General features: G+C 56.3%; 1 protein-coding gene across 2 annotated transcripts in view; it reads right to left on the bottom strand.

The window, feature by feature from the left end:
• Nucleotides 1-12,579, bottom strand: part of SORL1 (sortilin related receptor 1) — a 139,204-nt gene extending 126,625 nt beyond the window's left edge. For both annotated transcript variants that reach the window (XM_036412607.2, XM_045572359.1), the window contains exon 1: nt 12,253-12,579. In XM_036412607.2, coding sequence (XP_036268500.1) covers nt 12,253-12,492 — 240 coding nt within the window. In that variant the 5' untranslated portion in view covers nt 12,493-12,579. The remainder of the gene's footprint in view (nt 1-12,252) is intronic.
• Between the last annotated feature and the right edge of the window lie 3,650 nt (nt 12,580-16,229).

The following is a 16,229-nucleotide window of genomic DNA, read 5'->3' as shown; positions in this document are numbered from 1 at the left end:
CCCTTTATTCCTGACACAGACAGCAGGGGGAAAGAAATCCCGGGCCAATGGGCAACTCACACCAACAGCTGAGCTCCTCCGCTCCTCCCCTTGGCAACAGGTCAGCGTGGGCAGCTCCTGGTGAGAAGTCCCTGCTGAGCCACCACAGCCTCTGGCTGAGTCACGGCTAATCCTCCAGGTGCTGTCCATCCCCCGGCACAAGCCCATAGTCTGCCACAGGAGTCCGGCCCTGAAGCCACTGAGGAGCGGGGAGGTGGCAGGCAGGCAGTGCAGACCGCCTTGTTCTCTGGACTCCCCTCATTCTCCCATCTCCCCTTCCTCCCCGCCTCCAGTCTTCCCAGTCTCCCCGCCTCCCCTGTTTCCCCTCCACCCCCTCTCCCTGTCTCCCGCTCCCCCTCCCCCACCTCCCCTGCTTTCCACCCCCCACCCCGCTCCTGCCCCTGCCCAGGGGAAAAGCAAGTGGAGATGCTTGCCATGGACAGTGAGCAGGAACCCACACCCAGGGCAGCCGCCAGCAGTGACACCTGTAGAACATGGACAGGAGGACTGCCCTTCCCGAGGCACTCTCCCCGCCCCCCCTCTCCTCAGGCCTCCCTCAGCAGCTGAGGCCTCCAGACCACCTGCTCACTCAGGTCCCACAGCCAGAGGGGAGGGTGGGCGGGTGGCTTTTGCAGGGAGGTAGCCTTGATGTGCAGTCAATTATCACAGCAACCCCAAGCAGGCACCACACGCCCCTGCAATCTCCAGCTCACAGGGCGTGGCTGGCGCTTGATTCTGAGACAGTGGATTGGAGCTGTAAAGGCAGCAGGGAGGGCCCAATGGCTCCCCTTAGGGGCAAGCACAGTACAATCAGCAGCACAGGAAGTCCTGTGCACAGAAACCATGTCATGCACAATCGCCGGGAGGCATCGGGGGCGCTTCAGGCCTCCGCTAGCCTTATGGGTGGCTGAAGAGTGGAGATCAAGCCGCACAGGTCACCTGGTCCAGGGGCTCCGAACATGGCTGCAGAATCACCCCAAACCCACTCATTGAGGACCCCATGACTGGAGCCCAGGAACCAGTATTTTCAGAGAGACACCTGCATGTCTCCTATGCAGTTTATCTGGGGAGGAATGGATCTCGTCCACTCCCCTTCCTACTGGCAGGCCCGGGACTTCCCAGGAGGGTGGCAGAAGACTCCTTCCCATGGGGCAGTTGTCTTTGGGAGGCTGTTAAAACTCTATGATCTACTGACCTAAGCCCAGTGCGGGAACCCTCAAACCCCGATTTAGACACAGAAGCTGCGGTACTGCCCGGTAGTATTTACAGGAACTGTGACGACAGGGAGGCCATGGCGATGGACGGCACCCGGGGCTGCCTCAGGCTGGGGCGCAGGCAGTGACTCCCCCGGGAAAAGGTTTGTTCTGGGTGAAAAGGTTAGGGCTGGGCAGAGGCAGTGGCTGCACAACACTGTGAACGTCCTAATGCTCCTGAACTGGCTCTTCAAAGTGGTTCTGAGACACTAACTCCTTTTCTAAAAGGCTCTGCCATGACCTAGGAGGAACAGAAACGGCTCACGTGCTGATCCAGTACCGAGGCACTCCCCTCTTAAGAACGGCTTCTTTCATCTCCAGAGGATCCTTCAAACCACCCACCCAACGACACAGCGGAGTGAGTCCGGGAAGCAGGCTGAGGGCCGCTCCTGCCAAGGCCACGGGTCACCGCCTGCCAACCGCTCTGCAGAGCCCAGCAGCCTGCAGGCCTGGCCCCCCGGGGACGGCCTCGGGCCGGGCAGCAGTGTCCACCTCCAGTCACAGCAGTCACCACCCACAATGACACCTCGCCATCGCTGTCTCCCGGCCACAGCGCCCGGGCACCTGGAGAGGTAGATGGTCTCCAGGCCCCAGCCCTGGGTTGTCGCAATGAAAGAGGACAAGGTGGTGTGAAGGCTGACTGCTCGCACTTCCCCTACTGACTGCACACCCAGTGAGGCCCATTAGGTGGCAGGCACCCAGTGGGGCTCTTTTTCTTTTTAACATGTTTTTTATTTATTTTAGAGAAGAAGGGAGCTAGAGAGAGGGATAGAAACATCAATGATGAGAGAGAATCACTGATCAGCTGCCTCCTGCACGTAGCCTACTGGCTGAGCCAAACCAGCCAGGCCACTGGGGCTCCTGAAGCATTTATCACCTGTCGAAAGTGCACAGAGTCCTTCCGGGGGAAAGGAGTGTTGCAAATCTGATAGTAATGACAAACTTACAATAAAACCACAGGACAGTCATTGAGGCTTATCCAGGAGAATACGGAATGGGTCCCCTATTGCCATCAACTCTTTCGAAGTGGTCAAACCCAAAGACACTAGCGCCTACATCCTCGTCACTCCGATACAGCTTCTTCCTAGAACACGGTCCTCGGAGGACAAACAGGGCCGCCTGGAGATCAAAGGTTCGATTCCCAGTCTGGACACAAGCCCGGGTTGCAGACTCGGTCCCCAGTGTGGGGCATGCAGGAGGCAGCCAATCAGTGATTCTCCCTATTAATTGATGTTTCTAGTTCTCTCTCTCTCCCACCCTCTCCCTTCCTCTTTGAAATCGATTTTAAAAATATTTTTTTAAAAAAAGACTGCTCTGAGTTTAGTGAGCTCTCCATCCTCCAGGAGCCCGCCCTGAAGGAGTGAGTCTAAGGGAGAGTTGCCTCACACCGCACGGCTCCCGGCACCTCCTGTGTCTGCTCTCTCACTTCTCCTTGTATTTGCTTGAGACCCTTCGCCCACAGAACTCTGCCTACTAAGTCTGGCTCCCCATCTCACAGATGAAGACCTTGGGCTTAAAAACTTGGCATTTCACTACACTCTCCTTAACTAAAATCCTCGTCTCTTCTTAGGGAAAAGGAGCTCCTGGTTTTGGTTGAGGAGATAATCCTGTGTCCTCTGTCCCTGAAGGGCGATGAGCTGCTCTCGCTGACTTAGGCTGCTGGCAGCAGAACCTGTGTGCACCCACTTCCACGCACACTGCTCCGTGAGCCCATCATCAGCAAACAGCGCGCTCTGTGCTCCCATTAAAAAGAACCTGCGGAAAGCCTCTGTCACGAAAATAATCACCTCTCCAGGGGCCAGTTGGTAAGAAAACAGGCTCCAGGGAACATCCGGGCACATAACCCATCTCCCGCATTTTGCAGATGAAGGTAAGCCACAGAGAGTCAGCGCCGGTGGTGTGCCTGCTTCTAACCCCCCGCCAGGGCAGGCACCCCACCCCACCCCACCCCACCCCGTGCTAACTAGCTGCTGGGCACCTGGGCCAGGACTAGTGTTAAGTGAGGATTCACCTACGAACCACAAGCTACTTCTAGGAGCTCTTTAGGAAGGTTCCAGAACATCGACTTTCCCAGACTCTCCTCTTTGGCTCTCTACCTCACCACCTCTTTCCCTCATAAATATTTACTATACACCAGACTCCAAGCTAGGAACAGGAAAAGAGCGGACTTGGGGGTGGGGCAGAGTGTGGCTCCCGCCAAGGCAGAGCAGTGCCAGGAGGCGGGAGGGCTCGGCACGTGTCACACCCGAGAAGCTGACAGGGAGTAGCGTGGCCAGGAGCACCAAGAGGAGGGGAGATGAAATGAGAGGTCCAGGCGGTAAAGGAGAAAGGAGTTCCTTTTCCAGCGACAAGGCCGGGACCCCTGGCTGACAGCAGAGCTTGCTGGGCAGTAACGGAGGCGAGTGTGCGGTGAACAGCCGGTGGCTGGGGTCGCCCTCAATGGCTTACTAGCTGCGTAAGGCTGGCGCAGGCACGTCCCCTTCCTCAGCCTCCGGCGCCCTCTGTGGTGAGAGCAGTGACCATTCTCACTGCACAGACTATCACAAGATGCTCTCCGTACTTACGTGTCATGGGCTTCAAAATGCGTACACCCCGTTTCCTTTTGTCAGTGGTGTCTTCTTCACAAAGCGGCTCCACAAAAAGGCACCTGCGCCCAGCAGCGTTGGACGCGGAGAGCAATGGCAGCCTGGGTCAAGCTCAGCGCTCAGGTCCCCTCCCCCCACAGCGGGCTCAGAAACCCGAGAAACCTAACCTCCAGCCCACACCCAGTGTGGCACTCATTTCTGGCACTTTGCTCGCCCCACAGGGGAAGCATTTAGGCATTACATCCCAGAACTGAAGGCCTCCAGACCTTTCCTCACCGGGGGCTTCCTTACCGACTGAGCTTGAGGCTGATGGAGAGCAGGCACATGGAACCCAACAGCAGGCCCGCGAGCCCTGCCCGAGGCCCCGGGGGGAGGGGGAGCGGGCCTCGCTGCTGGCTCCGGGCTTAACTCCATGCCCTGTGTCCGGAACCCTGTACCTCTGTCCAGCTCTCCACCTCGCCCCGTAACTCTTCTCCTCCAGCGATGCAGGGCCTGTCCCACGGACCACCCCAGCAGGCACACCTCGCCCGCCGAGCTCAGCGCCGTGCCCAGTGAGCGCAGATCTCTTTAACCCAGCGAGGACGTCAGGGAACTCAGTGTCACTGGGCAGAGTCTCGTGTTACCCAAGCACTGAGCACAGGTTTAATGTGCCAAGTCTCTTCCCAACATGCTGGCGTTTCACAGGCCACTCGCCCCCGCCGCCCTCCAGCCCATACCCTGCCCTGCAAGCTCCTCTCAGCTCCTGACAGCCAGCCCAGCCCTCTCACCAGGCCCACGGGCAGGCCGGGGGCAGCTCTCACACAGACCCCCTGGGCTGGCAGAGACAGAGGGGCCCTGACCACCCAGCTCATCTCACAGCCACCCCCCGAGTCTCCCAGTGACAGACCCCACCCTAGCCTTTCCCCAAGTCTGCTTTAACCCTGGTCCTCCACATTCAATTAGATCATCCCAGCTTCTCCCCATTTTTTCCAGGCACAAAGGTTTCCCAAGAGTTAAAAACTTCCTCATGACACCACTCAGTCCGCAGCTCAGCAAGGTAGACTGGCTCTCACCTGGGCACCAACTAACATGAAAATCCCAATCAGGACCCACTAAGGCACATGTGTCAAACACAAGGCCCTCGGGCCAAATCCATCCCGCCAGGCCTTGCAATGTGGCCCGCACCGCGCTGTCATCACTGCACTCCGCTGCGTTTCCATCACAATGACAGTTTATGACTGTTCAGTAAACCATTCGGCCCGCGATTTAGGCTGGATTTTAGATTTTGGCCCCTTCTCTGATTGAGTTCGACACCCCTACTCTAAGGGCTCAAACCCACGCTTATTGCACATGCTAGTCATCTGATCTGCAAGTTATTATATTTGGGGGAAGTGGGTTTCTACTCAATAGGCTGGTCTCTTTTCTCAGTAACAGAAGCCACGATAGTTACTTTCTCCACTTACAAGATGGAGAGGGATCATCAACAAAACAGCACGTTGGCTCCTGCAGGCAGGAATAGCATGTGAGACACATACATCTCTACTTCCGTGTTTGCCACTCAGTCTGGGCTCTGAGCACATCAGCCTGCCTTCTGAGAACCCACAGTGTGTTCCCAACCTCCTGCCAGGGACTGGAGATGACCTGGGGAAGGCCCAGTGCTCCGAGCGGGCCCGCAGTTGTCGGTGGAGAGGGTGCTGTGGATGGAGACAGGCCAGTGCTGCCATCACCAGGATGAAGGACAGGCCCAGCTACAGGGCGGCCAGGCAACAAGCCCGGGCACACAGGCAGGCCGGAAGGCCCACCGTCTACTCTTCCAGGCTCAGCAGACCTGCGGTCTCCCAGCAGCTCAGCGAAGACCCATGAGAGGCCCCGGCAGAAGTGCGTCACAGCCATCAGCTGCCGTCACCCAAGGCACCGCTGGGGGAAGCCGCTGTGCAGAGCACCCCTAAGACAAGCACCCCACCCACGTGCATCCGCAGCTCTGAAGCATCCCTCTGCCCAGGAGAGAAAGGGACCGACTCCCGCCATCCGGCCAGCGTCAGCAGCCCCCAGAGCCCGGGTTAGACGACAGCCCTCACTCTAACAACCTGAAGAGCTGGCTCGTTCCCCTCCATTTGTGGTCAAACAAACGCACGCCCCATGGTGCAGCTCCCGAGCTCCCTCTGACCAGGGCCTGGGCCAGGAGGAGCCGCAGCCGAGGTTGGTGCCCTTGCCCGGATCGACCCAGGGACCCTTCGGACGGTGGGGGCTGTCCACCACTGGGAAGAGACCTCCCCCAGCCTGTAAGAGGTACCCAGCCTCGTGCACTAGACGAGAGCTGCCTGTGGCTCCTGAAACTTAAATGTTCATTGAATAAAGTTAAACGAAACAAAATAGACTCCGTTTTTCAATCATAGCCACTCTTCAAGTGCTCATCCGCCACATGGTGCTAGTGCACAGACTGGCCGGCCCAGACACAAACTGTTCCTGTCATCACAGGTGTCTAGAAGCACTCTACTGGGCCCTGGCTAGTGTGGCTCAGTGGACAGAGCATTGGCCTGCAGACCAAAGGGTCTCGGGTTCCGTTCCAGTTGAGGGCATGTATCTCAGTTGTAGGCTCCTCCCACGCCCGGGCCCTGGTCAGAGGTCATGCAGGAGGCAACCAATCGATGTTTCTCTCACATCGATACTTCTCTCTGGCTTTCCCTCTCTCCCCCACTCACCCCAAAACTCAGCGGAAAAAGACCCTCAGAGGAGGAATAAGAGTGCTCGGCTGGGAGCTTCATCATGGCTGGGGCCTCCCAGCTCTGGGCCAGCCCAGCAGGGCCCACGACCACTGCGGTCACAGTTCCCCACAGTAACAGGTTCTTTCTGTAAATCCTTTTCCCTCACTACTGTGGTCGTTATCAAGTCCTATCTTCATGGGAACCCCCACACACCCCCTAAGGAAGAAATGCACAAACATTCCTATATTACAATAAAAACAAAACCGAGGGCTTCCCAATAGCAGAGCGAAGCCCTAGCCCTGACCCGTCCCCAGCGCCTACTCCCTGGCTCACAGCAGCCTCCTCTCCGCCTGCGTGCCGTTCTGTGAAGGCCACGTTCACAGCTCAGTACAGCAGCAAATTAGGTCGGAATTAACTGTGGCTCACTTTAAACGGGAGGAAATTGATTTCTGCACCCGTGTGGCTGGCCTAAACGTGCCATGTGCCAGTGGGGATCCCGGTACCTAGAGAATCGTCAGCAAGGTCTGTGCTCACCGCCAAAGAGAACACCTCACCCTGCAGCCCGACCACTTCTGGGAAAGTCCTCCTCCCAAACAGGCATCCCTGCCCAGGAGAGAAAGGGACCGACTCCCGCCATCCGGCCAGCGTCAGCAGCCCCCAGAGCCCGGGTTAGACGACAGCCCTCACTCTAACAACCTGAAGAGCTGGCTCAGCCAAATGGACTGAGCTCACCTCAGTTTCCACTAAATGTTCAAAAAATGGAGAAAAGGTCAGGGTAAACCTCAGCTTAGTTCACTTTTATGCAATCAATTATTGGCATCTGACTTATCAAAAACTCTAAACTCCAAGCTAGCTTCTGTTTATGCCAGTCATTTCACATACCAGTTGCTCAAAAATGCAAACTCATTTTAATACTTCTCTAAGCAAAATTTAATTAGAAGGTAAATCGGTGTGTTTCTTTTTGAGGTTATTTTTGGATCGCCAGCTCTTCAGGTCATGGACTGTTAGGCAGAACAGCACGGAGGTGGCTTTCATCTCTCAGGAGAAACAACAAAATATGACAATGAGATGTTCCAACAACATCCATCTTTGTTTCCGATTGTTCGTTGCTGTTGGGATCTGCTTCCGGGGCCTCAGGTATCAAAGTACTGTATTAAGCATACCATTAACTTCACTTCACACCCTATAAAGTAAGCGTTCTTGAAAACAACATGAATTAGAACCAATATCCAGCCCTAGCTGGTTTGGCTCGGTGGATAGAGTGTCAGCCTGCAGACCAAAGGATCCGGTCAAGGGCACATGCCCAAGGGGGTCAAGGGCTTGATCCCCAGTAGGGGCTATGCAGGAGGCAGCCAACCAATGATTCTCTCTCATCATTGATATTTCTCTTTCTCTCTCCCTCTCCCTTCCTCTCTGAAGTCAATAAAAATATATTAAAAAAAAAACCAAAAAAACCACACACCAATATCCACGATCTCTATCTTCTGATGTCCTGCACCTCTGAGCTCTGCATCTCTCGGGAATTGCTCTCCTGGATGACTCTTCATTTTATTCCTTTAATTCTCCATCCCTGTCCTCCTTCCTCCCATTCTTTCCACATCTTAAAGCCTCTACCCACCCACATACCCCAAAACAAGCAAGTAATTAATGAGCTCAGCAGTGGCCAGACACTGAGCTGGGTGCAAGAAGAGATGCCAAATGGAACCAAGAAGTTTTTCAAGGTCACATCCCTTATGGAGCCAACCCAACACGCCAGGCAACTCTGCACCTACTTGGAAGTCAACTGGAAACAGCAAATGCTTTGCCTTCTCATCTTTTAGAAGCATGAGGTCAAAAATTATAACCTCAGAACCCACCAACCAATTCTTCCCCAGGCAAGTGTATCGTGCAAGAATATACTCCAAAGAGATCTAAAGCTCAGCAGAATGCCACCCAAAGAAGGCTCTTTGTCCCAGGACCTTGTGCTGTAACAGACACTTGATTTTCAGTCTCAAATCAGGACACTGAATACTCCCTGGAATCAGAAAGAGAACTCACGGGCAGGAACATAAACCTGTAAATCCTGTTAGGCTTTGAGCTCTGTTCCAAAGGCAGTACATTAGCAAACCACCAGACCCTAAAGGAGAGGACACTGTGCACAGAATCCCAGCTCATCACTAAAGAACCCCGATCACACAGGGAGAACGGGCTCCACCACTGCCGCCCTCCCCACAAGTGTGCCAACTCCCTCTCCGTCTCCACGGGCCCTCCTGGAAAGCGCCTGTCCTAGAACTCAGTGTGCTGCCTGCACCCAGGCCTGTCTTCTCCCAGGTGTGCAGCAGGCCCACCCCTATTCCTGAAGGGCCCCCAGGTGCCAGGACGAGAGGAGAGAACGGCTGATCCGCACCCACGGAGCAAACACGAGGATGAGCTTTAAATCAGCACAAGGCGAGGCTGCAACGCTGCAGCAGCCTGGCTCCGGGCGCTGCTGGGTGTTGGAGGATGGAACAGGAAGACCGTGGCAGGTAGAGGAGAAGGCAGAAGAGCACAGAGGCATGGGGCTGACATAAAATCAAGAAGAGACTCTAGCCGAAACCGGTTTGGCTCAGTGGATAGAGCGTCGGTCTGCGGACTGAAAGGTCCCGGGTTCGATTCCGGTCAAGGGCATATACATTGGTTGCAGGCGCATCCCCAGTAGGGGGTGTGCAGGAGGCAGCTTGTTGATGATTCTTTCTCATCGATGTTTCTAGCTATCTATCCCTCTCCCTTCCTCTCTGTGAAAAATCAATAAAATATATATTTTTAAAAATCAATAAAAAAAAAAAAAAGGAAGAGACTCTGTGCAGCAAGAATTATGGAACCCCTTTTCTTGGACTTGGCCTTTGTAAGAAGGGGCTCAACTCCATAGGTTAGTGGAGCCAGAGAAAAAGAACTGACTACAACACAGGGCCCTGTCTCCCTCCGACACAGGGAATCCCGGCAAAGCCCTCCTCGCTCCTCTCCCAGAAGCTGGGGGCCTAGGTCCGTGGTCGGCAAACTGCATATCGCAAGCCACATGTGGCTCTTTGGCCTTTTGAATGTGGCTCTTCCACAAAATACCACAGCCTGGGCGAGTCTATTTTGAAGAAGTGGCGTTAGAAGTTGTTTAAGTTTTAAAAAGTTGGCTCTCAAAAGAAACTGCAGTCATTGTACTGTTGGTATTTGGCTGTTGACTACTGAGTTTGCCAACCCTTGGCCTAGGGCTTCTGCATTCGGGCAGCTCCTGTTTGCAGCCTGAATCTGTGCTACCAGGTAGCCTCAACCTCATCCACGGTCAGAGGTCAGAACCTACAGAGTCCTGGAGCCCACTGACCCTCATCACGCTACCTCCCACGCCCTCCCACAGCAAACAGCCCGCCGGAGAGCTGTGAAGGGTCGCTGCGCCCACGTTTTCTTGTTCCGCTTTACGCAGTCACGTGCCTTATTCGCATCTGCTGTATCTCCTTAAATTGTGAGTTTTCTGAAAGCAGGATGAAATGTCCCCTCCCCTACCTGCACTCCCATCTTTATAGAACCACACTCAACTCAAGCAACACTACGGAGAACACTGAAATTCTCGGTTTAAAAGCTAAAGGGAAGGGTACAGAGTGGAACTGCTTAGGGCTAGCTGCAGGATGGGCATGTGTTTACAGTCCACATCCTGACATCACAACAGTGACAGCAGAGACAGCTTACAAACCAGGTCTGTCCGAGGACAAACAGGCAAAAGGTCACCCTCACCGAAAAGGGCATTCCAAACAGGTGAATTCCCCAGAGGGTGCCAGTCCCTGCGGTCCCGATCCCTGTGCTCAGAGCCGGAGGCCCGCACAGGGGCCTCACAGGGGTCCCCGAGGGCAGAAAGCCCAGCACCAGGACTCTTCCTCCCGCTGGGCCATCCTTAGAGGCTCAAATGCACCGCGGGCATCAGGGAGCACGGCCGGGAGACAGTGTGGAGGGGAGCAGCAGCTCTGCCCTGGGTCCTGCTTTGGGCAGGACTTCCTCATTCTAGGTTGGACTCAGGCTCTCCATCCTTCAGCTACACAGACTCACGTTGCCTGGCTGCATATAGAGCCCTGGGTTTTGAGAACACGGGTCATGGTTAACTTGCCCCAAGGAGCTTTCACAAACCACACGGGAGGGGGGGGAGGGGGCCGCACCTGTGTGCATATTTCTGGGACAGGAAAGCTCCGCCCTCCACCAAAACTATTGCTGCAGCTGACCTGAGCTCAGGAAGGGACTGCTCCCATCCTCGCCCCCCTGCACCCATGTCCACTCCAGGCCCCCAGAGAGCTGATTCAGGTCCACAGCGGAGCTGACTGGGGAGATTCAATCAACAGGGAACCCGACTCCCCTCCCCTCCATCCCCTCCTTCAGGATGCTGGCATCTCTGCTGAGAGCAAGGACCTTGCTGACTTCAACAGCACACACGGCACACAAGATCCCCAGGGGTTGACAGCAGACAGAAGTCAAATGCTCCCACCCACTCACCACCTTCATAGCCCAGCGCACACGAGTTAGGAGGTATTTAAGAAGCTTCACCTAACGTCAGGGCAACTGTTTGGCCCCTAAAGTCAGACAGCATAGACACAGGTGCTGCAGGCAGCCCTGCCCTGTGACCTCAGGCTGGTCACTCACCTTCCTCACACAGTGACACCGGAGGGTCAGCCAATGTCACCGCAATGTATTTAATTAAAAATAATTCAAATGACACAACAGGGTAAAGATGGTTTGTTTATAAGATTCTTCCTCGGATGGCTCCAAGGATCGAATGTTTAACTCTATTTCCTGAAGAAATGGCTAAAAAAATCAGTGAAGCGAGGCAAAATTCAGACTAATTTTTAAACTGTTATTTTAAAAGGGGACATTTTGATTGTAGAAATCGTGCTGTTTACTGCCTCCACTGGTCCCACCTTTTCTCCCCCACTGACCTTCTAGTTTTGTTGATGGCATTCTTAACCACAAGCTTGGAAGTCTTGAGAAGCAGTAACAGTCAAATTAATTTTTCCAATGCTGACACTAACCCACACACTCGATTTGCAATTTCTAGCATGAAGTCTGGCCATGAAAGTGAAATTCATGTTACTCATGATCTAATAATCCCATTGCCCGGATAGAAATAGATCACAGAATAATGCTCAACAAATGTCTGCAGGCTTTCAAATCATGAGGGATAGTCGAATCCAAAATAAAGTCAATGGTGTTGAAGGGAGGTGGGGTGGATTAGAAGCTCTCTCTCTCTCACACGGACACGCACACGCGCGCGCACACAGTGTCCCTGGGCTATATCTGGCTGTCCCGCTTTCCGGTTTGCTCACCTCGACTGCGGTCAGAACGTGAGAGTGGAAATCCCCTCGCCGCACTGTTCTGCGCCAAAGGCAGGCTGGTCGCCTGCACGGCCCACGGTGCTCGCTCAGGCAGCCCCCTCCCACCCACACGCAAAATGCAGGCGCCCCCGCCCCCGTGCCCACAGCTCTCCCTGCGGGATGTGCACCCAGGTACTTGGACCACGTTTGCTAAAACCGACGGGAAGAAGGAAAGGTGGATGCAATTCAACTACTAAGGGGGTGCTCCCGGGGTGGGAGGGGACGGGGAACGAATGCAAGCCTGGGGTTCCCTCGGCGCCGCACCGGGAGGCTGCTGCGCGGGTGGATGCGGGCGGGAGCCGCAGAGGAGCCAGCGCCGGCCCGGGCTCACCTGTCCGTACACCTGGATGGGCTCCGGCTGCAGCGCGGCGCTCCGTCTCCTGCGCAGCGGCAGGTCCCGCGGGTCGGCCCGCACCACGAGGAAGCCGCGGTCCTGGGCCCGGGGCGTGCGGCCGGCCAGCGTCTGCGTCCCCGCCGCGCCCGGAGCCGGTGGCGGCAGCAGCGCGAGCAGGGCCAGCGGGGCGAGCAGGACGCGCAGGAGGCGCGGCTGCCTGCGGCTCGGGGACGCCATGTTCGCGCTGCGCAGGGGGCGCCGCCGCCCGGAGAGAATGCGCAGCGCGAGCGGGAGCGCGGCCGCCCGGCCCGGCCCCGCCTCCCCGCCCCGCGCCCGCCCCCGCCCCCCACCGCCGCTCCGGGCGCGCGGTCACGTGAGAAGCCGCAGCCCGTCCCGCGTGCACCTTCCCGCCGGCGCCTGCGGCCCCGCCCTGCGGAGGTGGGAGTCAGGCCGCGAGGGATGGGGGGGTGGAGGCTGCGAGGTTCGCGGGGTGCGCCTCCCCGCCGCACACACCTGGTCCTCCGCCCCGCTGCTATCCCAGCTGCACCTCGGGGCGTGTTTGCCTGCGCGGGGGCCGTGCCCAGGCCGCCCTAATTGTCACCGTCTTTTTTGCGCGGCACAGCCCCTGCCCTGCCAGACCCCCGCCAGGGCCCCGGCGGAAGCCCCACCGACCTGGTGAGAACACGGAGCGCACAGGAGAGGCCACCGAAGCCGCCCCCTCGGAAACTGTCAACTACTCTGAGCCCAGCATGTCCTTGTGGCCCCAGCCACACGCAGGGGGCGGGCTGGCACCCCTCCAGGAGAGCAAGCGCAGAGCCCCCAGTCTCAGCGGCAAGAGGGCACAGGCGTATGCCAGTCCCTCTGCCTGCAGCCAGGGGTGCTAGGCTTGCGCAGGAGGCAGGAGGGGCAGGCACCCAAGGAATGGGGAGTACACCCTTCAAACTAACCCTAAACTCAGCTTAAAGATCCAGACCCTCAACCTCAGGAGATAAAACTTCTGTGGCTGCAACTGCTGAGGCTCAGCCCAGATCAAGAATTTTTGCAGGTTTGTGGGAACAGCCACAGCCTATCCACTGTGGTTTCATCCTGCTTCCCTGGGCCCTGGGAACGGATCCCTGCGGTTCCCTGGGCCCAGATCCCTGTGCCCTGTGCTCCATGCCCTGATCCCAGATCCCTGTGGTGCCCTGGGCCCTGAGCCCAGAGCCCGGCTTTGAATGAGACGGAAGAAGAGGGCAGGCTGCAGGGAGATGACTTCCATGGCTGCGTGAGCCCTGGGTCTAGACTAGGGGTGTCGAACTCAATCAGAGAAGGGGCCAAAATCTAAAATCCAGCCTAAATCGCGGGCCGAATGGTTTACTGAACAGTCATAAACTGTCATTGTGACAGAAACGCAGCGGAGTGCAGTGATGACAGCGCGGTGCGGGCCACATTGCAAGGCCTGGCGGGACGGATTTGGCCCGAGGGCCTTGTGTTTGACACATGTGGTCTAGACGGATGATGGCCTGGTCAGTTCCTCCCAAACGCTCCTCACACTCAATGAACCTCAGCAGCTCGACTCCTACCATTCCCCCAGTGAGCAAGCAGAGCTGCCTGCTCCGCCCAGCACCCCCCGTGACAACCTGCCCGGGACAGATGTTCCTACTGCCCTAACCCAGCTTCCTGCCCCTTTCCCTGACCCGTGCCAGACGTGCGGGGGGGCCTGCCTCGGGTTCGGCAGTCCCTGCTTTTCTCCCCGTTTTTTTCTCCGTCCCAGCACAACCTCAGAACCACCCAGTTCTCCCCTCCACACAAGCTGCTTATCCTCTGAGGAAGCCGCTGACCCACTGCCAGCTCCTCCCCAGGGAGAGCCGCGCTGTCCAGTCAGCATCACCTCCCCAGAGGCACTGCACTCCGCTGCGTTTCCATCACAACCTCTGTGGCTGTTCCCACAAACCTCTATGGCCTCCGGGACCGGCAGCGAAGACACCTGCAGCCGCCACGCAACCCAAGGGAGAACGCGAGCCGCGGCCGCGCCAGGACACTCCAGGTAACTCAGGCATCCCTTTGTAGCGTGTGCCTCATGAGAACCTTCTCTACAAAGGCAAGCCTCAGCCACCTGCAGAAAACACCTGCCTGGACTGTGGGTTTGGAGGGAGGGAGGGGCTTTGACCACCCAGACTGCTGACTGCCTGGAGGTTCAGATGGCAGTTTGCACTACCTGCTGGTGGTGATTCTGAACTGGCAAGAATGTGGTCATGGTGAGAATGTGGTCATGGTGATGGACGGGCGGAAAGCCTTCCTCTGTGACCGCTGTCTGCACCTCCAGCCAGCCAGGTGGATGATCGTGGAAAGCACACTGTGCTGCCTCAGAAAGGTGCACTTTCGGATTTTGGAGAGTTGGCCAAATAACCTCTCTGGTCTGTTTGTTCATTTGCAAAATAAGGATCTTAATCCCTCCCTGTGGCACGATGGCACGGAATTCCGGAGAGCATCAGAGGGGAAAATGGGGTGAACTGAAATCGCAGCGCCAATTGAGAAGGCCCCAGATAGGAGGATTGCATGCAGCTGGCATTGGAGACATGAATTCTAGTCCTAATTTTGCAACCAAGTTTCTGTGTGATTGTTGCCCTGGCTACTCCTGGGCATTGGCTTCTTCCTGTGTGAAATGAAAGAGATCTGCGCCCTGATCATCCCCCACCGCCTTCGAGGCCCCTCCTGGGCATAAGATGGGAGCAGCCACCGAAGAGGCCTCCCAGGACGGGTCAGGGCTGAATTGTGCAATTGCGTAGGGTGTTCCTCCTATCTCAAAGCTGCATCTCTGGGGCGTAAACAAACCTCTACTTCCTCCAAAATAACATCCAAGTTGGGGTGGGAGTGAAGACAGAAGGCGATACACCAGCCCCCTCTACCCAACCGGAACGGCCTTGCTCTTGATGCTGCCCTGCACCGTGAGGAAACTCAATAAGCCCAGGAACGTTGTTCTAGACTCAAGCTGGCAATCAGAGAGTCTGAGCCATGGCCAGCCTCAACGCCATCTCCGTCCTCTTGCTCGTCCTCAGCCTTGCCAAGCTGGGGCTGGAGGTGAGGGGAGGAGAAAAACCCCAGAGACCACAGGGTCCCACGTGTTTATCCAGACAGAGTCACGTTTAAAACAGCAACAAGACCAGCCATGAAGAGAAGAAGGGGAGGGGGACCCCCAAAGCCTAACTGGACTTCTCTCTGTTCTCTCTCCTTTTGTGGGGTTCCCAGATGCTGGGGTGTCTGCTCACTCTCCTGCAGCCCCTGCCCTGCCTTCTGCTCCTGTCCCGGTTCCGCAAGGCCTCCTTCAATGGCCCAGCTCACACGTCCTGCTGCTACAGCTCTGGGTCCCTCCTTCTTTGATTCCCTCTGGTCACCATTACTTGCTTAGCCTCATCTTCTTCCTAAACTACAAGCAACAGGAGGGCAACACCAGGATTGTCTGACCCCAGGTCTATGTCCCAGTGCCAGCATAATCCTGGCATACAGTGGTGCTCCGTGATATTCATAAATGTATGAACATGAATGAACCCCACCCCCATTTGCCCTGTGGTGACTCTGAGTCCTAGATCCAGGAAAGGGACCTTCCAGCATTGAAGTAGGGACTCATTCCCTTTCTACATCACTTCATCAAGTGACTCGCACTCAGCTCACCAGCCAGGGGACAAGAGAAATGCCCTCCTGCCCAAGAAATAGCTCTTTCTGTCCGGGACAAACAATGGGTCTGGGCTGCCGGTCACGATTTGTAAGCAGAGACAGGGTTGAATCATTGTAAGCCTTGACTCCAATCCTGCCGGCAGCGTGGGAGAGCAGCAGATAACCCACAAAAATCTGCTCTGCCCCCTCCAGAAGCCAGTTGCTTATATTGGGCAGAAGGGCAAAGGGAAGTAGGCAAAGGGCAGTTTACAGATATGAAAAGGCTGGGGTTACCTGGGGAAATCAGTTACCAGGTTAGCCTGCTGGAGGTATGCAGAGGC

This window comes from Pipistrellus kuhlii, unplaced genomic scaffold (assembly GCF_014108245.1).
Source record: "Pipistrellus kuhlii isolate mPipKuh1 unplaced genomic scaffold, mPipKuh1.p scaffold_m20_p_45, whole genome shotgun sequence".
NCBI classification, from domain to species: domain Eukaryota; kingdom Metazoa; phylum Chordata; class Mammalia; order Chiroptera; family Vespertilionidae; genus Pipistrellus; species Pipistrellus kuhlii.
This window is presented reverse-complemented; position numbering and strand designations above follow the sequence as displayed.